Below are 23,370 nucleotides of genomic sequence, written 5' to 3'. Positions count from 1 at the left end.
TTCTACACAATCATCTTATACATCTACCCGAAAACTATGTGTTTAAATATAAATCCACAACATCGATACAATTTAAGCATCATGCATTTAGATACCACCCTAGAATTTAAATAATCATACACAGTTACTTTAATAACCATAAACAGCCCCAATATTTGACTTATGCACGGAAATTAGACTAGTGATTATATTTAGATCTTTAATATTATGCATAATTGAATGTGAATGTACTATTTTAAACTGGCGGATTAGTGATACGAAAAATTACAATTACAGTCTCACTTTGAACAGCTTTTGTGGTAATCAATGAGCCTCTGTTCAACCTCCGCCATTAGTTGCTTAAGGTCATTCCCGAGACAGATCAATTTATGTCTGGCATTTGCCACGGTGCAAATATCGATGTCCGACAAGGGAAATCCTTCCTTATCCACTAGCGGTTGTTTTAAACCGACAAAACCCATTTCTGCACTGTTAAGTTTGTTATTTAAATCTAAAATTTCTTGTTCAATCTGTGCTCGTTTAGTGTCTAGGGCCAGAAGTTTTTCCCTCACATCAGTGGCACAACTCTTATCCATTTAAAAGACAACATTAGATCAAATAAATTTGCAAGTTTAATTATTAATTAAATTATAAATCATATATAATTTATAATTTCTCTTACTGATGTTGCCATGCCATACTCATAATGATGGTTTACTATGGATACATACCATATTATACGCCCTACACATTTCCTAGCCACATGACAACAATTATCACCATTGTACAACTATTCATCGCAAAATCCAAATGATAGCATTAACTAAAGTAAATTTGTCACAATTTAGATACAACTTGCCGTGTACAGATTCCACAAGAAAATTGGCAAGGGGCGTTGGAATAGGTACATTGAGCGATACATTCCCTGTCGATCAATTGAAAATACACAAAGACTAGTGTACAATTACCCTGCAAAATTTACTGCTTCTACTCATTCCCGTTCTTATTTATGGCGATTGCCAAAATTGATAGCATTTGCCACAGATGCCAATCAGGTGTTATCTGCTTGGAATCTTTACCGCACCAAGCGCAAACCACCCTTTCTATACCTAAAGGCACTAAAACGTTTGGTAGACTTGGGCGGTTGTGACACCAGTGACTACCGTTTCGTTCTCATTACGTCACGAATCCATCGTTTGCGCAATACTATCATCAGTAACCGTAATGTTATTTAGATCTTCCACGATTATGCCATTATCTAGGGAAACTGAAATGTGCAATCGATTTGGAACGTTTGGGTAAATTCATCATCCCCAAACTACGTTACTACACCCCTTCCCAATTGGCCCTGCTTGCTGGCTCTTATGGCAATTGCAAATTGCATGATAAGTACTTCTTTAGACATTTATCGAAGTCATTCAAGTTACTGATCCATAAGGCATCATCTGGGAATCTATTGAGAATGGCAAATGTAACTAATTGGTTAACATAGGCATACGCAAACTGCGCAGTGTTTGATTATGGATTTATTGGCGCCATCGCTATTCAATACACAAACTTGCTAACTTTATCAGATAATGACAGACCGAAATTTGGCGATACAGTGCAAATGATTTCCATCTTTTCTCAAATAAAGTATAGAAACTTGGAATTTTATAGGATAGTTTCAATGTTAACAATGGAAGAGTTAAAGTCTGCGCCAGACCCTTTGCAAATTTCAGAAATTCTTAGCGCTTTTGCTAGTGCAAAAGTTAATGATATACCTTTATTTATCAAGGTATTAGCTATCTAATGTAGATTTTTGATGACATAAATAAGAGACATTACGAATATCCCCCGCAGAAGTAATATAGCAACTAATCCAGTCTGTCAAACATAATCAAGACTTTAAACAAATCGTTGCCTATGGTAAAGGATGATGAGTTGATGAAATATGTAATAAGTGACACTTTTGACACTGATTTTGAACGATTTGACTTCAAAAAATGGGTATACCACCACCTAGAAGAATTTGAACCGCATGATTTGGCTATCACCATGAAAAAAGTTGTATGTCATTACATATTCAGAAAAGGCTGCAACAATCCGCGACCCAAATCGATGCAAATAGTTATAACAAATTGAAAATTGCACTGATTAGGAGACTGGACCAAATGAAACCCGAGTTTAGTGCCAAAGAATACACTTATCTGAGGCAATTATTTACACCCAACGACAATTCATTGACATTCGCGCAAACCACGAACTAATAAATCAAATTCTATTTGTTCAATGGCATAATTTTATCGCATATATAACTATGTATATCCATTTTCATGAATAAATAGCTATTACTAATTATACCACCAACCGTCAGCTTTCGATATTCATGATATTAAATACATGGAAGGTACCAGTAGACCCATACGAAATAATAATGGATGTATTTACACTAGATTGATTGGTGAAATAAAATTAGGCGATGAATATTGAATTTTCCAACATACAAACAATATTATAGCTAACAATTAGAAGATCCTAAATTGCTTGCGTGCAGTGCCGAAAATATCATTCTTCTCCACCTTCAAAACATTAAATCTCACAGTCTTAGATAGCGGACGACATTGACCTACAGTAACAATGTCACCGTCCTTTACAGAAAAACAGGGGGAACAATGGGCAGGGATGTTACTATGTCTCTTCTCAAATCTGTTGTACTTGGGAACGTAGTGAAGGTATGAAACACGCAACACAATCGTCCTCTTCATTTTAGCAGATATGACCATACCCTTGATGATCCTCCCTCTAATAGAAATGTTACCAGTAAAAGGGCATTTTTTGTCGATGTAAGCACCCTCCTTTGCTGCTTTTGGAGTTGGAAATCCCATTCCTACATCCTTCCAATATCTGGCACGTTTTCCAAGCGTTTGCATTTTCCGAGTGCTAACCATGGGTTGTTTTTGGAAAGCCTTTTCTGTTTGTATGTCTGCAGACTCCATATTATCACTTATCTACAGAATATTTGAATATTTACGTTACACGTTACACCACAATAATACCAATGCTTGTTATGGGGCGCTAGGTCTACTAACTTATTATCACCTGCTCTACGCTACATTACTACGAGATTCCAATACAAATCCAGAAACAATTATTCATTATCTCACAAAAGACTATCGCGCTAATAATACTTCCATTAGTTGCTTATGAATGTGTTACCTGATTACATATTGCTTGATAACAACGTCTATCCACCTGCTTCTGATACTTTTGCCCTTTCAGATGCCATATCCAGTGATCTTGAGACCATAATAGCTGTAAACCCCACTCTTATACTAGAGGTTGGATGTGGAAGTGGTTACATATCCACCAGCCTAGCTATGGCACTAATTAAACATGGAATCCACACGTTTATATTAAATTCTGACCTAAATCCATATGCTACCTTAATGTCCTTAGATACTGCTAAATTGAATAACACCAACGCATATACTGACGGAGTAAGGGGGTCACTAGTGGAATGGACGAATTCTGAATTTGACGTTATGATATTCAACCCAGTAAGAATTGACTGACATTTAGCCCTATATACCATGTCAGCAATTTGACCATATTTGCTCGTCCATTAAATGTTGTAATTATGATGATTGCGGTAAAAAATTGATCGAATTGTCATACAATGGTGGCCCGGATGGCAATGTAACCATTAACAAATTCCTATCTACTTCACTGGTGAGGCTTTTAGATGACATAGAATAATCTGAGTCCAACTGGACTTATCTATCTGGTATGTCAAGTACCAATTAGTTGCTAGAGAAACAAAATAACCCAGGAGCAATCATAAAAGAGTTAGAGCTAATGGGATATATCGTAAAGGTACACCAATTGTCATGTAGATATTGTTAACTCGCTATTGTTACAATGAAGTATACACTATTATTCGTATTTGTAAATATTAGCAATTCAAATACGTGCCATCGTGGAACATTTCCCAAAACACATTCATTTACAGAATGTTTCTAATTGTATAATAGTCACTTTCCATATCATATAATTTAAACATATTTTAGTTATTTTGGCAGATAAATTACGGTCTATATTTGTGCCATTTATGAACAGCATATAACTGCCTATGGATGCCCTTGTACCGCCCTACACCAGTGGATGCTCTAGTTATCTTGGAGATGTGTTTTAATCCATGGAACGAGAGCATAGCAGCCAGTTAAACAACGTTAGTTGATGCAAAGAACTTAAATCTTAATAAAACTACAATTATCACAGGCAATCCTCCTATGAGTGGATACGGTGGGTATTTGGGAGATGGAACAGGGTACTTGCCTCCCGACTACCGTTCCATGGATCAAAGAGTGCAAAATTATTCACCAAATGTACCTCCAATGCCACCTACTAACCATCACTCCCATCCAATCCCAATTGAAGTAATTCGCAAGTTAATGTAGACAAATGCGCCTATTAGGGTCAGGTTGTACCTATGCGAACATTTGAGGAGACATGCTCCACAAATTTTCACCCAAGGGCCCTTAACACAGCAGCAAAAATCCACCACTTCTGCCAAATACACAACTAAATCTAACAAACAATTGGAATCTCAACCATCTAATCAAGTAGTCTGGAAGGGATACATATCCAGGAACGGAACCAAAGTGGTCCCAGTTATCGCAACATCTCACACAAATGACGCTTTACAGTATATTAAGGTAGGTGCCGTCCCGCCCACTGTGTTATGTTTGCCTAATCGCTACATATTAATTATCTCAAATTAGTAGATTTGGTACCACAAAGTTTAAAATATTTTACTTCCCGTATCAATTTTGGTCAAATTTATCCAAAAATGTCATAACGTTGAAAAATGTTATATGATTAAAGTTTAAATTAATAACACATGTATTTTTGCTATCCACAATCTAATTGTGTATTTGACAAGTTGAAGCTTCTATAATTTTTAATAGTTATTTTCATAGCGGTTACAACACCTTAATTCTACACTTTTAGACTATACACTTGACTAAAATTTTATTTGCATCTCAAAAATTCCAATATAACACTAACATAGAATATCGAATTTATAAACATTACTCACAGACTTACACTGGAGAATAATTTTGAAAAAGATCCATTGGCAACATTTACCCTAAGACCAACGATGCCTTGCCATAAAGACGCGTTTGACGAACATCTGCACTACTATCCAAAGGGGAAGGTAAGTAACCTTAATTGTCCCATCAAAGTCACATGTGTTAACATGACACAAAAAATTTACCAACCAAACCATTTATTCTTCCATGTTTTTATTATTTCAATACCAATTACTATTGCTTAATAGCGCATTTTCCCAATATGCCGTTGACACAGATTGGCGTATGTCCCATCGATTCACAACACGTGATTTTCTTCTGTGCCCATGGCAACGCTTTGTTTGACAAGTATTCTGAGAATCAAAATACGGATACCGCAACTTGCCTAATCATAAAATTGCCGCCCAGGGAAGAATCTACGGGAGATGTGACCACAGCTTCAACCGCTACACCGACGGCCACTGGCGGCAACTGGCTAAGCCAACTAAGTTCAATGGCCAAACTCTTAGGGAGTTAACCGTTCTGTATAAATAATGACTGGCTTGACATGTAATGGTTACAAAGTGTAGCAATATGCAGATGACACGATCAATCAAATTGACTATTTTTTAAAATAGTAATTATACCATATGATACATTAGAAAAGTAGAATATACAGCCAACATGTGTAGGTATGTATACTTTTGTACAATGCGATGATGTATTGAGAGCTTTGGTGACTTTATAACAACATGAAGATGTGGCAGTGGGGCTCACTTTCCCATGTCGTACGGCTACGGTACTGCCTCCCACACTGGGTTTGGCGGCGGATATGGAAGCAGCTCTAGAGGCAGGCCTAACGACAATGCAAGTTATGGAAGGAATTACAGCAGCCATGACCACGGAGGCCGCAGCTACGGCGGATACAATGTCAGAAGGAGTTATAATAGAGACTCTAGTTCAAACTTAGGGGGCCGCTTAACCATAGTGGACTGGAAGAGCGAAAACCTGGTACCATTTGAAAAAAATTTCTACGTTGAACATCCAAAAATCTCTGCTATGACCCATCAGAGGGTAGAGGAGTTTAGACGTCTCAAGGAAATTATCATAATTTCTGGTAAAGATGTTCCAAAGCCTGTAACATCCTTCGAATACTCATCTTTCCCCAATTATTTGCTTGATGCCCTTAAGCAAGTAGGTTTTACGGAACCTACCGCTATACAAGCTCAGGGTTGGCCCATAGCTTTGTCCGGGCGGGACATGATAGGCATTGCAGAAACTGGTTCTGGCAAGACTTTAGCATTTTTATTACCTTCTATCGTTCATATCAATGCACAACAATTGCTGCGCCCGGGAGATGGACCCATAGTGTTGGTATTGGCCCCTACGCGCGAATTGGTGGAACAGATACGGAATGAATGCAACAAATTTGGCCATTCTTCCAGGATAAAAAATACAGTAGCCTATGGCGGCGTACCAAAAAGGTCCCAAATTGCAGATTTGAGACGTGGTGTTGAGATTTTACTTGCTTGTCCTGGAAGGTTGATTGATTTCTTAGAATCAAACGTCACCAATTTAAGACGCGTTACTTATTTGGTTCTAGATGAGGCTGATAGGATGCTTGATATGGGATTTGAACCGCAGATAAGAAGCATCGTGGGTCAAATTAGACCAGATAGACAGACTCTCATGTGGTCAGCCACTTGGCCAAAGGAAGTACAAGCTCTAGCTCGCGATTTGTGCAGGGAGGAGCCCGTGCATATTAATATTGGGTCTCTAAATTTGACTGCATGCCATAATATATCGCAAGAAATCATGCTCGTCCAAGAACACCAAAAGAAACCTACTCTCAAATCATTGCTACCAAAATTAATGGATGGATCCAAAATCATCATCTTTGCCGACACCAAAAAGGGTAAGTTTCGTTCTATGTATTATCGTCTGGTATATTGTTAAATATGCTATTCGACGCTCAGTCACATTGTTAATTATCCATCTGCCGTGATTATATATATGATATTCATATGTTATAACTTCTGCAAAAAAGTTACCATTTATATTCCACTATTATGCTTATGCTCAAATAGGCGCTGACATTTTAACACGAGAACTTCGAATGGACGGCTGGCCCGCATTATCGATACATGGAGACAAAAAACAGGATGAAAGGACATGGGTTCTTAACGAATTTAAATCTGGCAAACATCCGATCATGATAGCCACCGATGTAGCCTCCAGGGGGCTTGACGTTAAGGATGTTAGATTCGTGATCAATTACGATTTTCCCAATCAGATAGAAGATTATGTGCATAGAATAGGGCGAACTGGAAGGGCTGGCACTAAGGGTACGTATTTTTTAAAACACTTTTGTTCGCAATTCTTTCTATATCTGGACTATTTAGTACCACCTTCAATTTAAAAACAGTGCCCCAAAGCATTTACGGCTAAAATTGAAATACTACCTGTATTTTAATACTCCTTTACATACATATATATATAAGTATAGATAATATATACCAATTGTTGATATATCATCTATACTTATGACATTCCGTGATGCTTTTATTAATTTGCGATTATTCTAGCATTGTATCCTTATCCTTCCATTGATAATATATTTGTAACAAGAACTAATTCAGGCGTTGCATATACCTTTCTAACCCCAGACAAGCATAAAGTAGCCAAGGATCTGGTCAAAATACTCCGAGAGGCTAACCAGCCTATCAGCCCTGAATTGTCGAGGATAGCGCATGAGCAAAGCTACAGCGGGGGTGGAAATAGACGTTGGGGTGGGTACTCTAAGTCGAACAATTCCAACTACGTGCCCCTTGGTAGACGCTGATACATGAACTACTGCAAAAACCGGTGTAGATATTATATGCTAGCCATTAAAACTTAAAATTTGTTATTATGAATCCAGCTTATCATCGCTAAAACCAAGCTATATAAGCTGGCTGCTAATCATTAGTGGATATATGGTTATAAATGTAAAGTTAACAAATACTCATTGCACCACTATTATTTATGTGGATAAATTTAACAAGGAATATAAGCTGACATGTCAGTAAAGAAAATTCCCCTTAATTGTAGTCCTCCCACTACACAAGTAAATTTAGCAGATGGTGAAAATTTAAATAATTACTGGCTCTCATATAAATAAATGTGTTTATGTTTGAATTAGTAACGCCTCGGAAACCCAGTATGAATGCGCGGCGTTTACGCCATTCATTACTGATATATCACAACACACCGGTTTTTACAGACTATAACTCAAATTGTTCTATTACAAATTAACTAGCTATGTATTTATTTCCACTGTAACAATAAAACTTTAGTGCAGATAAATAAATTTTAAAAGGGTCAATAACAACCAGACTTTCTAACAGATGCCTAGTAGTATTAGTTACTGATCATATACAAATGCAGATCACAACTCATGAATGGTATCCTTTTTTGATGCTAAGTCATCACTCAGTGATTTTACAACCGCCGCCAATGTATTAGCACCAAAGCCCGTACCCAAAGTTCCACAGGATGCTGGCCCCGCAATGTCAAAATGGATCCAGGGAGTTTTATCAACAAATTCCTTCAGAAAAACCGCAGCCACGATAGACCCTCCCCCTATGTTCGGCGAAGCGATGTTTTGTAGGTCAGCCACTTTAGACTCCAATTGCTTGGAGTATTCCTTCACAATAGGCATTCTCCATGCCTTCTCTCCACTTAAGTCCAATCTAAATATTAATTTTTATTACCCCTTCTGAAAGTGTTGGTTCATAGTTTCACTATCAGTGTAATAGGCGGCATATTTTTCACCTATATAAGATAAGTGATTACCCAATGCAACAATGGCAGCACCCGTTAGGGTCGCAATATCGATTATCACATCTACACCCAATTTCTCAGCATATACAAGACCATCTGCCAAAGCTAACCTTCCTTCAGCATCAGTGTTTAATACCTGGATAATAAATTTATTCGAAAATTGATTTTTTTTTTTTTCAGAAATTCAACAAAAAATATCTTTCACATTAAAACCAACCCAAAACACCATTTTTAATGTAATATTACAGTTGGTTACTTACTTCTATTGTTTTACCATTGCTGGCAGTTATAATATCTCCGGGACGATAAGACGCGGCGCTAACCATGTTTTCACACAGTGGAGACAAAAAGTGAACTTGTAAACCTTTGGGTTTTATCTTGGCCAATGTGAGCATTGCCCCGCAAATTGCGGCAAATCCTCCCATGTCCATTTTCATCAATTCGATTTTAGATGCGGCAGACTGAATGATTTCTTATAATCAAAGACAAAAAAGTATGACAAGAGGATTGTTTTAGCGGGACAAGAATAAAAATAAATATACTATATCTATACACATTCATCATTATATATTCGTATTTATTATATACAATTAAAGTAAGTTGTTTGATAATGTATCAATGGGTACAAAATATTTGACAGACCATAGAAATTCTTATATCATTAGAATAAGGAGCAGGAGTTTACCATTAATCAATTATCCACAGTTTAAAATGTTGTATATAGTTTAGATTTAGAATATGTATAGATAATTGTAGGATGTGATTAGATGATATTTAATGCTGGAATATGATATAATATGCATGATGCTTGGTGTGACGATTTACATAAAATTTGCCCAGACATACAAAATTGAGTGAATTTCAGTAAATTAAATTATTAGTATGGTACTCACCTTCATATTATAACCACCAGAATCAAAAGTAAGACCCTTGCCTAACAAAGCAACCTTCACAAATTTACCATTGCAATCTTCGGTATTTAGCTGAGCGTGAACAAATTTAGGCGGATATTGACTGCCCTTTGCCACTGATAGATATGATCCCATTCCCAATCTCTCACAATCAGCCTTTTCCAGAATCTTAACATTCATACCCAAACTACTGGCCAATTCAGCAAAGTATTGCGACAAATTGATCGTATTAGAGTAATTAGAAGGCGATGTTACTAGTTGTCTGGCAATGTCACTTCCATGGGCAAAATATTTTGCATTCTTAATGAGATTATATATATTAAACATTGCAAAATTCCCAATTTTTATAGATAGACAGAATGCAACAATCACATATTGCAACCAAAATGCTATGAAAACTTACATTGATCGCCTCAGTCACATCATTGATTGACTCTTTTGAATAAATGTTTACGGTATCAAATTTGTAGTCAGTCTTTCTATTCTTCTTGTATCTCTTATCTTCACCCAAACCCATGTAAACCCCTACCAAGAATGTTGTCAAATGTTCTTTGGACTCAAAAAGATTTAAGAGTGAAATTAAATTCGTAACTTTGACATTCTGCTTGGTAATTGCCTCGCCAATGGTTTGGCCATATTCTTTGTAATCCATCGCTTTCGACTTCTTAGACACTCCAAACAAGGATGAAAAGCACAAACTTTCGCCAATATCAACGGTACATTCAAGAAGAGATCTATATTAGACGAAAAATACCCAGGTTTAGCCTCAAATTTTTTCATTTGAGCTAGTGCTTTTAGGGGCTTGCTGAAGGGACAATCTTCCTTCGGCAAGCCTTTCAAGTTACTAATATCAAAATCCTTAGTTTCTGAGTCATAATTTACTAAATATATAAGCGATTGAGCTTCATTTTTAACATATTCGCTCAATTTTTTAAAGTTCACAGTTACAATATCACCAACAAAGGGAGTTACGATCAGTTTTTCACAACTAACAGCGGTATTCATTTGTAAAATCGTCACTAATATTACAATTACTTTGTGTAGTAGGTAGAATATAATGTTATTGTAGTGCTACCCCAACGTATCCATGTCACATCTGATACAAATATTAGACAATATTCTAAATTAATGCATGCTGCATTTACACATCACATTTATATGTCAAATTTAAACAGTATTACCTCTCAATATAAACGATATCCCTCGTTTTAATTGGCTGCGCCTTGTATTCTCTGTCAAAGTACATATTTGATGGCAAATAACCACCTCTTAGACTATCCTTCCAACTATTTAACTATTTAATTACCCACATTGTGCTATTATATTATCTACCTTTTCTATTTTGAAATGTCTATTCATCTTTTTTATGGGCCTACCAATTTGCATGTCATGCAAATTATTACTCATATTATCTACCTGAGCTAATTCTTTGTCATATTTCGAATATTCAGGTAATGGCGCACATTTTTTAATGAATTTATTTATAGTGATTTGTTTTTGATATGCTAAGTTACAATTTCTATTCTGTAATAATTTTAGACACATATTAATTAGTGCTTGCGCGCTAATTTCATCTTTGCATCCCCTTTTGAAAAGTGATATCTCTTTGTTAAACAAATTTAAAAATTCAGCATCGATTTCGCTTAGACCACTAGTGTCTATTTTGCCGTTAACCAGCGGTATTTTACTCCTTACCGCTAACTTTGAAATTATCCCTTTTACATGCTCAACTGACATAATTTAAGTCACATGCATTCTTAGAACAATTATTTCTAATACACATCTATAAAACATTGTAGAAATATACACGTACCATTGCGTCTACCAAAAATTTGCTACAACTATCAATTATTCTACAATTCTCAACCAAATGTTACACAAATTAATTGTTTGGATTTAAATATGATTAATACAATAAAAAGCCATCAATATATGACATGATAGCCACGAATCTTCAATGCCTAAATTACGAGCTATGCCTACTGCCTTAATTGACATAACTTGAGCCCGTTGTTCTTGAGGCCAGGTATCCATTTCTGCCTTGGTGGCATTTTGTATACTAAATGAAGTTTAAATTACTTGGTCAATATTTCCTTATTCTTCAGCACCTCATCCACTAGAGCTTTAGGTGCCGGTACGATGTTGTGGAATATGTCAGTCGGTTCGCTAATTCGAGTCTCCTTAATGACTGATGGTGGGTGTCTATAAGGATTTTGCTGCTGAGGTAAGGGTTGTGTTGGAGGCGGAGGAGGATGAACTTGTTGAGCTAACGGTGAAACAATTGTATCAAAAGTTTCTAATGGTTGGCTATCCCATCCTTTTCTTTCAAGTTTATTGATCCGTGCGATTTCCCTGTCCGTATCATCCAGAGGCTAAATAATTCGGCACTTACCAGCAAAGACTCGTCTACAATATCCAACAAATATATACAATGACTAATAGCATATACAAGTTGTGGATTTTGGAGTAATAACTGCCTACTAGTGTCCCTAGAGGCGATGGTTAGTGATTTTACTGCATTGAGGACGTATAGAATTTGTGGAATAGTCAAAGTGTGGACTATGTGGATGAAAATTTACCTATCGAAGATATTTCTGCCGCCATATAATGATCCTTGTCGGACATCTTGCCCAGAACCAATTACAAGTTACACTACTGTGGCACCACACAACACCAGCTTTTATTGGCATGGTTACTATACCTAGGTAGGACCTTTCATATTATTTATTAATTTTTTTAAGCAAAAAATCAATTTAAACACTTCATACAAAATGAATCCCGACAAATCTCTATCTAATTATCATTTTATGTGTTATTTGTATATTCAATTTATTTTTTGAGTTTGAACAACTTTCACTTTTCACAAAATCTACTCAATATATTACCAATTTAGTCACGACTGGATTCAGACATCACAAAATATAACCATAATATTCTACATTAAAGACATACTCCCCCAATCTATTGTTGTAGACTGTGTAGACTCTAATTGTAAAATATCCTTCAAATCTGCAGGCAATTACACCTTCACTTAGACGTTTTATATGAAAAAAAATTTGAGAATCTAAAAACGCCAATCACATATTCAACACACAATCTCACAGCAGTATGTGTTTGATTATTTAGAATAAGCTAGAACTAGTTTTCATCAAGTCAACACGTAACACGCATTCCATTTAGTTGGTTACTGGAGCAGTCTGCACAAATTGGACCCGGCAGATCATAAATCTGCAAACAAAAATAAAAAATTCGAATATTCTGATTCAGAACCCGATAATAATACAACTGATGAATCTTTTATGAAATTGCTGAAAGATATATACAGCAAGGGTGATGAGAAGACAAAACGAGCTATGAACAAATCATTTCAGACATCCGGCGGCAGAGTGTTATCCACAAATTGGAATGCAGTAAAGGATAGCAACCCATAAACAAATTTGTTATTGTATTCGGAGGATTAAAAAGCTTTCTAACATTTTTTTAATTAATTGACAATAACATAATATACTGGCGACAATGGTTTCGAGCTTAGATATGTACATTAAGTTGAATAATCAAGGCAAATCATCGGACCAAAAATATTACCAGGTAACAAGAGGCACTGCCAGATCTAAGCTTAAAGGCTATGATTGCCCTGATTGCCATGCCTTCTTTAAGGCCTTGGACGACAATCAGCTAAGGGAAATCTGTTCGAGGCACCGTTGCCGACACGAACCATTGGGCCCCCAGCCGGATATATTACCTATAAACAACATACTTACTACAGTTAATCAAAATGCACCAGATACAGTTAGCGATATGTCTAACAGCGATCGTTCTAGACGTGTAACTTATGGGTTCAGTAATGAGGATAAAGTATTTGATTTTTAGGGTATACGATTTGTGGATAATAACGGATATTTAAACTGAAATACTCACGTATTTAATTTCTATGACAAACATTGATAGCCTAGTTTGCTATTGAAAGTGAGCAGACAGCAAGATTCTATATCATATGATGTATATAAGATACTATGAATTCACAGAAACATTGAAGTATATCACAACAAATATACATTTACACAAGCAAATCGAAATTATGATCCATTAACTACAATTTTAGCCATATAAGAACTGTGGCGTTGAGTGATTCGTGGGGTGTGTACCTGATGGAGGCCGTGAGCGGTAACCTAATATCGTTATTCTCCCAATCACTATCCAGTAATGTTGCCTCAATCAAACATGCAGAAGAAAGTTTGGCTAAATTATTGGATCCAGAATCTCCCGACGCCATCACCAACATCGTTTCGTTGCTACGAATCATAGTGGCCCCCTCATTACCAGGTTCAAATGTTATTAATATAGAATATCAAAGCTTCCTAAAGGGGACAAATGTTGAAGTGCAGATGGCAGCGGCGATTTGTCTGAAAAATTTGACAAAGGCAAGAGCTGATGCCCCGGAGTCTTACGGTGGTTTCAAGCCTCAGCTTCGCACCTTCATTAAATGTTTCCTTCTTTTGTATACCCTAAAGGGTAAATCACTAGGAATCAATTTAATGATTTACAGACAGCTAAAAGAGGCTTTGGTTTATATGTCTGAATTTGACTTTCCCTTAACATTTGACTACTCACTACCTGTGTTGTTCTACTTGTTCATTAGTGACATCAATGACAACTGCATTCAAGTGTTTGAGAATAGATTGGCCACGGAAGTTCAGCAAAATTCCACATTATCTAATCAGCAAACTAGCAAAATTGGATATGCTAAGTGTACAATTCAAACAATTGCTTTGTTCGTCCAAATTAAAGAATTGCTCAACACGTTTTCCACTCAATTGTCAATGAACCAAAACATTGAGGCTTCGTATTTGAATTGTTTTAGTGGATTAACTGAGAAGTTGGAGGAAATTGGCAAGGTTCAGGCGTTGGATTTATTGCTAACTTTGGAATTGGAACGATTTTTACAGGCTAATTCCATTATATTCCCCACACAAAACATTAATGCATACAATTTGTCTGGAAATGGCTTGAATTGTGTGTCAAAACCTGGGGATTCACTGTTCTATTTGGACGATAGAAATCTGTTTATGAACGAATCAATATTTGCTCCCTGCAATTTCGATAAGGGATATGAGAATAATTATGTATCTTTAGACCCGTCACTGATTCATATGGGCATTGACAATGTAAATGTCAAATACCTAGAAGAAAAGGTGGAAGCACTAGGTATCATAAAGCAGTTTATTTCAAAGTACAAAAAGGCAATTAGAAATGATGATATTCTGTTTGAGCTGAAAATTATACTTTCCCTATCAGACAGACACTTGCTTACTTTGTTCCAATATTTCTTATCCAAATTGGGCGTTTTCATTCAACTCTACGGCAAGAACCCCAATTTAATAAGGCCAATCGAACTAATACTTGAGGGAATTATTAACATAATTAAAATATTTATCCACATACATACAATCGACCTACCCGAATCATTTGAAGACAACATAAACACATACTTTGGCGGTTTCATTCAGATACTTCAAATCGAATTTCCTCCAGCAGCTGCGCCTCTCACTAGGTGCAAAACTTCCATATGTAAAATATTCAAGTTTTACGCGGAAAGATATCAAGAAGTCTTCTATGGGCACATTTTTGATTGCATAATTAGAGGTATGCATAATATTGCAATGAAAGTTATAATGGATTACATAACTCGACGTTCTACGCACTTGCTGTTATATCATAACATCCCTTTGTTAGACACCCTAATTTGTTTAATGCTGTATGTCATTTGATCACTCTATATTTATAGTATTTCTAATGATGTGTAGTTGACATTATATATAATATATGCCTAATCTTATTGCCTATAATACACATCGCACATATACTTTACATATTAGATCTGTGTTTATTTATCAGTATTTTATCTTGTTATATTATGTAATCAAAACCCGATTGACTCATAGTTCAATATTACGAATAACTCAGTTGTTGCCCTCCTTGGTTCGCTTACTGGGATACAAATTGTGCATGATAATAAGGATTTATCATCAAGCTTGGCCACTGCTGCTCTGGGATTCCTAGCTTCAACCTCTGGTTCCATATGGAGATCTTCTTACAATCAAACAGGGACCAATCCTTACTTGAATAATGAGTTCATCCGTGAATTGTTGCTTAAGGCCATACTGCCTAATATTGGATACCAAGAAAATGACCTATCGTTATTAGACGAATTTCCGCTTGAGTTGGTACAGAGAGAGCTTGAAAATCATATCAGCAGCAATCGGCGAATGGCCTCAATATCATGTCTAAGGAAACTTGTTTCCAGTTATGAAAATTGTAAGCCAATCCTTACGGGCCTTGTAAGTGAGATCAACTCACAATCGTCCCAGGATCAAAACCAAATGATAAGGATGAAGGAACTTTGTATCCAGTTGATTATTTGCGCCAATACGGATATTGACGTCTACAGTTACTACTGCAAAAATTTGAAGAATGATCTCTTTAACAAGACAGACGTAACCATACTAATTTTGGCTACATTAAAGTTCATTATGACATCTTGCAAATCTTTTCCTGAACAGTAAGTGCTACTCCGATTATTTGAACATCAATTCTATTAAACTGATTATGTAGGGAACTGATATCACTAATATCAGTGTTGGGATATTACATAAGGCACAGACATGAGGCCGTGCAGTGCTTTGCCATCGAAACTCTCAATCGCATATTGGTAATACCGCACATGAAGAAACACAGACATGATCTAAAAGGCGCGTTGTTGCAGAATTTGGAATTTATTGCTAATTGCATCCGGAATGATACTATAACTCCGTCTAACGAATTTTTTTCTAAAGGAATTCTTCGCACATTCCACTATCTCAGGGATGAGGGTAGGCATTCCATACTTATTGTGTTTATAATCTTATCTAAGTGAAAGATGTATATTAAATAAGCATAATAGTTTGATAATGCGTACTAGACTGAAATTTACGTTCGTTACTACCTATTTTAAATATATTATTATCACTTCCATTATCCACATACCAATATCTATTTATTATATTATGTATTTATGGTTATACAAATGTTTTTTTATATTGATATTTTAACAACATTTACCAATAATTTATTGAACTTTAATTAAATTTGCATTGAATTTTTTTACTATTTAACATTTATTATAGACGATTATTTATTTACGTAATATTTGTTACATGATAAATTACGATAATATTTATATCCCTGTTATCTATACATGCTTATTTATGTATTTCCACACCAGTAAATGTTATTGCGGAAATCATGTATTTTAAATTGATGACACTTATACAACCACAACACATAAATTGATATCACTTAAAAATGTAAATAAATATAATTCTATTGATACTTACTATAATTTAAATTGTAAACTGACATTTACCGTGTCAATTTTTATATAATATGCATCATCTAGTGAAGGGAGCCGGAATCGTCATGTTTGAATTGGTGATCGAGTTCATTAAAAATGTCATTGACAGTCCTATAAACCCACTTTACAATCATTACTTATTTGAATGTTTATCCATATTGCTTAAAATTCACTTACCAGGAACTGGGAACGCTGCTCCATTGGACACTATTGAACAGACAATCATACCCACATTGTCTGTGATAATCCAAAGGAGCGTACATGACTTCGTCCCTTATAGTATGCAAGTAAGATAACTTTAATCTAGATATTGTCAATGATATTAAAATACACAACAGGTCCTGGAGAAATATATATTCAACTATTCAATCATTTATTGGCTATTGATTCGTGGAAAGTATCCCAGTCTAATGTACAGGGGATTGTAAGATTACTTGGTTGCTATTTTCAAAGGCATGAATGCTTCCAGAGTATAATCATAAGTAACATGCAAGTTATTTTTGAGAGGTTTCATTTTTGTCTAACCCACAAGAGGCTCGGCGCCATTGCTTTTGAATTTCTAAACCACATATTCAAACACTTACCATTGAACTACTATAACAATTTCATGCAAACCTTAATTACAATTTTGATGACATTCTTACACTCCCACAAGACAGGTGAATTGGCCATGTTATGCGTTGTGTCAATTGGGCTGGTATCGTTGGTCACAGATGTAATGGCTATTATGGACACTATCCAGGCCGGCCTATCTTGCAACTTTATCGAATTTATTTTTATCCCCAATGCAAAAAATGTAAAGCACTACGAACAAAAGTGTCTTATCGCCCTGGCTTCGGCTAAATTTGCCTCCAACCCTGCATTAGTTACTAAGCAACAATTGTTGCTCGAATTTTTATCCGAGGTTATTTCTGGGACAGTTTTCGAGACGCAGAAGAAAACTGATGATTCAGATAATGAATCAGATATAGATTTGGAGTACAGCGTTTCATATGTCCAACTATCATTGACAAAGATGGATAAATCACTCATCGATTTGAATACGGTGGCGCAAAATCTTTCCCAGTACTTGAGACCATTGGAAGGAGCTGTTAAGCAATTGAGGAACTCGGGTCCCTTACTCTCACTCATGAAATAATGATAAATTCTAATACAAATTCTAATTATATATTACGAAAGTATAGTGGGTAACCTTATGTTAATTCATAGAATTGCTATTATTCACGGCAATTTCGCCTGTTCAACATTATTAACCCAAATTACTAATTAATTAGCTACATATACAATATTAATACAATTTGCTAATTAGTGACCATGGAGATAATGTACAAATATAATGTAAGATTATAACTGATTTATTCACTTATTATTTGAGCAATTAAAAGTGGGCACTAAGATACTATATGATTGAAGAATACACACTTAAATAAATGATATAACAGTCAAATTATTCGTGGACATAAATAAAGTATTTACTACAGCAAACATTTTAAGGTTGATTCCAAACGATAATTATAAATAATTAGATATGGTTATAATTAGATATCAATTTGCATAATAGTTAAATGCACTGCGCACACACATGACTATATTTGTTGATGCTATGACTGGTTTAATAGATAACTAGACAAATAGTAACAGATGTAAAAATAAAATTGAAGAATTAGATAACAGTACAGATGCATGATTAGTGATTAGAAATACAAATAAGTAGGTTTGGGATGATCAAATTAGATTAATTAGAACATTTGATCAATTAGGAAACGACTATATAAATGTATAACAAATATATTTAAGTTAATAATTCATCATGCAATATTGCAATGTATGCAAATGATGTAAATTGAACGGTCTAATTGAGGTATGAATGGTTGTCGGGGCGAGGTTGGGGGTAGTTGGGCTCAGTGAACTACCAGATCAAATGCAATGTTTATAATCAATTGGTGAGGCAAAAATACTGATTTAGGATATACGACTTGTTGGCTAGTATAGGACTACTGCATAAAAAGGCAAGTATCGTATTTTTGGGTCTAGACAATGCGGGGAAAACAACTCTTCTGAGGATGCTCAAGGAGAATAAAGTTTCTGTTCACACGCCTACATTACATCCACGTATTATAGATCTTTAATTCAGATTCAGAGGAACTGCTGCTTGGTAATGTCATGTGCAAGGCTTTTGATCTTGGTGGACACGAAACAGGTAGACACTCTTGTTTTATCGCATTTATTATTGAAATTCGCTTCTTAAAAACATACTCTACACATCATTAAATATATATTATATGTAGTGCGTACATAAGAAATTATCATATTATATATTATTAATTGTGTACTGAAAATTTCACGATTGCAATTAAACTAATATCACTAATTAAATGGCTAATGTTTGATCATTTACCTGCTACATATATATACTATTTATGTGTAATAATAATGAATCAAAAATCCATAGTTATATATACAAATTATTCGTCACACATGAGTGATGTTTTATGTTTTGTATAAATATACATGGATAAATGACACATTGATTTCGCCATTTATTCGATTTTGAAATTAATTCAGCCCGCCGAATATGGAATACCTACTACGCAAATGTAGATGCTGTGGTATTCCTTATCGATGTCTCTGATCGTAGTAGGTTTCAGGAATCAGCAGAAGCGTTAAGAACTTTATTGGATTGTGAAGAATTGTCTTACAAGCCCTTCGTAATCCTTGGAAATAAGATTGACAAACCAGAAGCTGCTTCAGAGGAAGAGTTAAGGGACTGTATTGATCTTCCAATACACAAGACCTATGGGAAGGAATATATCCCAGGGAAGAAAGCTATGCCAATTGAAGTCTTCATGTGTAGCATCATCAACCGCACTGGATATAAGCCTGCATTTTTATGGCTGTCCAACTTCCTTCAAGACGCATAATACGTACCGTGTATTTGTCTTACAAAATTAATTATATTGATAAAACAATTAGCATTTAACCCTTGAAATTCAAATTTACAATTAATACTCCGTTGTCCTACGGGTTTTTATGCACAATTAGTATGCCCCTCTTCGCTTTATAATCATTGAAAATGTCCGTGTTATTAACCACTACGATTCTTTCAGCGACTGACCCATAAATTTTATGCATATAAACGTTATGCTGGATGTGATGGACCTTGACACTGCTCACAACAATTACGTTGAAGGAAAACCCTAATTATAAAATTTAAGAATTCATTAAGTAGCTTTAACATAGAATCCCCAAATATTCCAAAGTTTCTCTGACATCCTCAGGAAATCTTTCCTCAGATACTTTAGAATATGAACTATTTTTTGTTGATAGTTGGAGTATATTAAGACATCAAACACAGATAAATTAGCTTGATAAAGGTTCAATTACTCCATCTTGATATGCCTTAAAACTTTGAATCGGTAGATAGAGTATGTTGTTTCAATTTTTAAATAAAATTTAAAATTCAAGTTACTATTATACAATTTAGTCATAATTTTATTATTAATTGAAACCGAGATTGGTTATCTTGGCAATTATATCTATGTCCAACACATCAGAGGCACTTTTACTAGGTTTGTCTACATTCTCTACATTAATTCCATCTGCAAGTGCCATTATATCTTCAATATTTGTACACATAACGACATCAATGGGTTGTGTTACAGCAATTTTGCCCATAGTTTCACTCACATTGCAACTAAAAGCTTGTAAATCATCTTCAAAATTTGACTCATCAATGTTAATATTTGGTAACTTTGTTTGTTTAACATTTTGGTAGTATGAATTATACAATTCAGCATATGGACACTTCTGGTTTAACCGCTCAACTTTTTCCAATCTCTTCCATGAATAATTACTTAAATACTTTACTCTATCAAGCTGGAAATATTTGTAACCATCATACACTGGCAAATTATTATAATGTTGTTTAATTGCATTGTCACTGAAATCATTGATTTTATAGTTGGAAACCCCTATTGTAAATTCGGTTGATGTTAGGGTGGAGTCGAATTTGAAGTTAGAAGGTATGTCAATTCGCTTGTTGTAATCAACCAGACTTTTGACCTTTAAATCGCATAGCCCATCAAGAAACTCATCGTCAGGGATAGAAATAACCTTATTTTTCTGCAATTCAAGGTTTCCAACTCGTTCCTCAATTGTACCAACCCATTTTCCTGTTTTTTTCTCTGGATGTTCCTTTATGTAATTATCAAGTACATGACCATCATAAGCAATATCTATCAATCTCCCCGATGTGCTACTCATTAGTGAATGCATATGATTATCAATTTTGGCAAATGTAATGCCGGAATATCCATGAAAAATGACGTTAAGGAGGTTTGATTCTGTTGATATTGTTGGCATACTAATGTCACTATTTGTCTCAAATAACCCGGAATAATTTGGGAATCTTTTTGACTCTTCCAGTACATCTACCTGAGGATAGACAACCAAATGCTTTGGATGGGCAATAGTTATATTGCTGTCAAAATGGAATACATTTATTGCATCATCACGCCAGTTAAAAGGCACTAGTAGCCATTTGAAATAACCGCTAGCTTCAATCCATTCGATATGCCTACAGCGAGAGCCAATGTGGACAGAGTTGGTAATGGGCAATTCATACAAGGGCCGGGTGGGCATATTTAGGTCAAAAATGTATATGCAATCTGACACGCCGTAGACAAAGGCTACAATATTCGCATGGATTGGGTGGGAAGCAATTGCAGTAATTGCGCCCCAAAAAAGATTGTCATTGGCACGATAATAATTGCTATATGCGCACGAATCTGCTGAGAAGTAGCGTTTGTCCTTGTATAGAGGCTTATTTTTGATCCGCCTAAATGACCAACGGGAGTTGGTAGATATGTGAGCTTTAATGCCATTGTCAATTATTGGCTGCGTCAATTTTTTAGTTCTGATATCTTGAATATACAAATTGTGACTTCCCATCAAAATGATATTGGCAGATGAGCCATAAGTAATTGTTTGTATATCGCAATTCAAGTTATTAGACGATAAATCAAAATCCATTTCCCTATCAGTAGAGAATGAATGAATTGTAAATGCATTTTTATTTAATAATATAGCGGTTCCAGATTCATAAGGTGATACTGATATATTATAAATCTTTTTATTGGCATATTTATTTGATATAATCACTTTAGGAGCTAGTGAATGTAGATCAATTGATAACGCGATAAAGCCATAGAAATTTCTAGCATAAACCATAGATTTGTTCGTATTTTTATTGTCACATTTGAGTTCAAGTATATCTAAATCTCTAAATTTGCGTTTGAATGTTGCATTGGCGGTTAATTCTTTGACGTATATTTTTGAATTGTGTCTGCAAGTCCAAATTTTGCCATTAGAAGCAAATTTCACCTGCATATGGAATCCATCGTAGCCATATGGCTGTAAAATATCATTTAAGTCATTATTTTCAGTTGATTGAGTACCATTTTCTATTGTAAATAAAGAAATTCCTGAATTTAGAGCTCCAGTTGGCTTGGCAATGACTATCAACTCATCACTCTGGTGAACCAAAGCTAATGAATTAATCAATTCTCGCTCTAGGTATGAAGAAAGAATAATAGGTTTCTTAACCCTCCGTGCCTTATTTTGATTTACTCTAGAGAAATGGCTAGGGTGGTAAGGCGCCAGATAAATAGAGTCTAGATGCTGTGAGACTAGACTGTAGAAGCGATTTATACGATTGGAGGTATTTGGCCCACAATCTCTGTATATCAAAGATGATTTGATAACATTTTTATTATTTCTATATGTGTAATCTTGCTGAAAGTTGTCATAACTATGAGTTGGGGGATAAAAATTTGTAATTGATTCAGTGTATGGCGGAGTAGGACAGCACCAAGTGTCCATTATAATCAAGTTGTATTGTGTGTATGATATTTACCGAAAATGTGAATATTTTATTAATTTATCACATATACCAACACCCACACATTATTGTATATAATGAATATATCATAGGGTTACACTAGTTATAATATTAAAAAATTTCTTATCTTCTTTTTTAAAATATCAAAAAATTAGAATACCCAAACTATCAATTATAAAATTACTAAATGTGAATGAATTGTGTGATTACATTGGCGTTCAAGCGAATAATTTTATCTTACATACGTTATATAAGTATAATTTGTTAATTTAACAAAACAATCAATCATGTTTACAAAAAAACACAACACACGGT

General features: G+C 35.1%; 14 protein-coding genes across 14 annotated transcripts; 8 read left to right on the top strand and 6 right to left on the bottom strand.

Moving 5' to 3' along the window:
* Nucleotides 1-278: 278 nt before the first annotated feature.
* On the bottom strand, nt 279-575 carry BMR1_02g03990 (26S proteasome non-ATPase regulatory subunit 9; the record flags this gene model as incomplete). Its single annotated transcript, XM_012793102.1, has 1 exon — nt 279-575. The coding sequence occupies one exon, from the start codon at nt 573-575 to the stop codon at nt 279-281; it is 297 nt and encodes a 98-aa protein (XP_012648556.1).
* Nucleotides 790-2,228, top strand: BMR1_02g03985 (conserved Plasmodium protein, unknown function; the record flags this gene model as incomplete). The annotated part of the gene is made up of 7 exons (XM_021481746.1): nt 790-807; nt 828-1,194; nt 1,215-1,450; nt 1,472-1,756; nt 1,777-1,823; nt 1,845-2,028; nt 2,049-2,228. The coding sequence occupies 7 exons, from the start codon at nt 790-792 to the stop codon at nt 2,226-2,228; spliced, it is 1,317 nt and encodes a 438-aa protein (XP_021338351.1).
* Nucleotides 2,229-2,486: 258 nt separating this feature from the next.
* BMR1_02g03980 (small subunit ribosomal protein S11e) lies at nt 2,487-2,957 on the bottom strand (the record flags this gene model as incomplete). The annotated part of the gene is made up of 1 exon (XM_012793100.1): nt 2,487-2,957. One exon carries the CDS (start codon nt 2,955-2,957, stop codon nt 2,487-2,489), a length of 471 nt encoding a protein of 156 aa, XP_012648554.1.
* On the top strand, nt 3,165-3,917 carry BMR1_02g03975 (eRF1 methyltransferase catalytic subunit MTQ2; the record flags this gene model as incomplete). The annotated part of the gene is made up of 5 exons (XM_021481745.1): nt 3,165-3,518; nt 3,541-3,690; nt 3,713-3,745; nt 3,766-3,834; nt 3,855-3,917. 5 exons carry the CDS (start codon nt 3,165-3,167, stop codon nt 3,915-3,917), a joined length of 669 nt encoding a protein of 222 aa, XP_021338350.1.
* On the top strand, nt 4,251-5,571 carry BMR1_02g03970 (hypothetical protein; the record flags this gene model as incomplete). Its single annotated transcript, XM_012793098.1, has 4 exons — nt 4,251-4,397; nt 4,419-4,676; nt 5,033-5,179; nt 5,332-5,571. The coding sequence occupies 4 exons, from the start codon at nt 4,251-4,253 to the stop codon at nt 5,569-5,571; spliced, it is 792 nt and encodes a 263-aa protein (XP_012648552.1).
* Nucleotides 5,572-5,816: 245 nt separating this feature from the next.
* On the top strand, nt 5,817-7,875 carry BMR1_02g03965 (DDX5, DBP2, ATP-dependent RNA helicase DDX5/DBP2; the record flags this gene model as incomplete). Its single annotated transcript, XM_012793097.1, has 3 exons — nt 5,817-6,948; nt 7,121-7,378; nt 7,673-7,875. 3 exons carry the CDS (start codon nt 5,817-5,819, stop codon nt 7,873-7,875), a joined length of 1,593 nt encoding a protein of 530 aa, XP_012648551.1.
* On the bottom strand, nt 8,461-10,771 carry BMR1_02g03960 (leucyl aminopeptidase; the record flags this gene model as incomplete). Its single annotated transcript, XM_021481744.1, has 7 exons — nt 8,461-8,764; nt 8,786-8,846; nt 8,868-8,991; nt 9,116-9,316; nt 9,749-10,066; nt 10,170-10,500; nt 10,521-10,771. The coding sequence occupies 7 exons, from the start codon at nt 10,769-10,771 to the stop codon at nt 8,461-8,463; spliced, it is 1,590 nt and encodes a 529-aa protein (XP_021338349.1).
* On the bottom strand, nt 10,944-11,503 carry BMR1_02g03955 (hypothetical protein; the record flags this gene model as incomplete). Its single annotated transcript, XM_012793095.1, has 2 exons — nt 10,944-11,052; nt 11,073-11,503. The coding sequence occupies 2 exons, from the start codon at nt 11,501-11,503 to the stop codon at nt 10,944-10,946; spliced, it is 540 nt and encodes a 179-aa protein (XP_012648549.1).
* On the bottom strand, nt 11,692-12,391 carry BMR1_02g03950 (hypothetical protein; the record flags this gene model as incomplete). Its single annotated transcript, XM_021481743.1, has 5 exons — nt 11,692-11,727; nt 11,750-11,825; nt 11,846-12,138; nt 12,159-12,329; nt 12,350-12,391. 5 exons carry the CDS (start codon nt 12,389-12,391, stop codon nt 11,692-11,694), a joined length of 618 nt encoding a protein of 205 aa, XP_021338348.1.
* Nucleotides 12,392-12,454: 63 nt separating this feature from the next.
* Nucleotides 12,455-13,197, top strand: BMR1_02g03945 (calcyclin binding protein, putative; the record flags this gene model as incomplete). The annotated part of the gene is made up of 5 exons (XM_021481742.1): nt 12,455-12,471; nt 12,660-12,781; nt 12,802-12,872; nt 12,893-12,926; nt 12,947-13,197. 5 exons carry the CDS (start codon nt 12,455-12,457, stop codon nt 13,195-13,197), a joined length of 495 nt encoding a protein of 164 aa, XP_021338347.1.
* Nucleotides 13,198-13,282: 85 nt separating this feature from the next.
* BMR1_02g03940 (hypothetical protein) lies at nt 13,283-13,636 on the top strand (the record flags this gene model as incomplete). The annotated part of the gene is made up of 1 exon (XM_012793092.1): nt 13,283-13,636. The coding sequence occupies one exon, from the start codon at nt 13,283-13,285 to the stop codon at nt 13,634-13,636; it is 354 nt and encodes a 117-aa protein (XP_012648546.1).
* On the top strand, nt 13,915-18,294 carry BMR1_02g03935 (CAS/CSE protein C-terminus; the record flags this gene model as incomplete). Its single annotated transcript, XM_021481741.1, has 6 exons — nt 13,915-14,089; nt 14,111-15,409; nt 15,731-16,325; nt 16,379-16,635; nt 17,202-17,443; nt 17,464-18,294. 6 exons carry the CDS (start codon nt 13,915-13,917, stop codon nt 18,292-18,294), a joined length of 3,399 nt encoding a protein of 1,132 aa, XP_021338346.1.
* Nucleotides 18,295-19,082: 788 nt separating this feature from the next.
* On the top strand, nt 19,083-20,077 carry BMR1_02g03930 (GTP-binding protein SAR1; the record flags this gene model as incomplete). The annotated part of the gene is made up of 4 exons (XM_021481740.1): nt 19,083-19,099; nt 19,123-19,268; nt 19,291-19,356; nt 19,722-20,077. The coding sequence occupies 4 exons, from the start codon at nt 19,083-19,085 to the stop codon at nt 20,075-20,077; spliced, it is 585 nt and encodes a 194-aa protein (XP_021338345.1).
* Nucleotides 20,078-20,654: 577 nt separating this feature from the next.
* Nucleotides 20,655-23,036, bottom strand: BMR1_02g03925 (hypothetical protein; the record flags this gene model as incomplete). Its single annotated transcript, XM_012793089.1, has 1 exon — nt 20,655-23,036. The coding sequence occupies one exon, from the start codon at nt 23,034-23,036 to the stop codon at nt 20,655-20,657; it is 2,382 nt and encodes a 793-aa protein (XP_012648543.1).
* Nucleotides 23,037-23,370: the final 334 nt, after the last annotated feature.

Source organism: Babesia microti, chromosome II (genome assembly GCF_000691945.2).
Source record: "Babesia microti strain RI chromosome II, complete genome".
NCBI lineage: Eukaryota > Apicomplexa > Aconoidasida > Piroplasmida > Babesiidae > Babesia > Babesia microti.
Note: the sequence above shows the minus strand (reverse complement) of the source record. Positions and strands in the feature narration are given on the sequence as shown.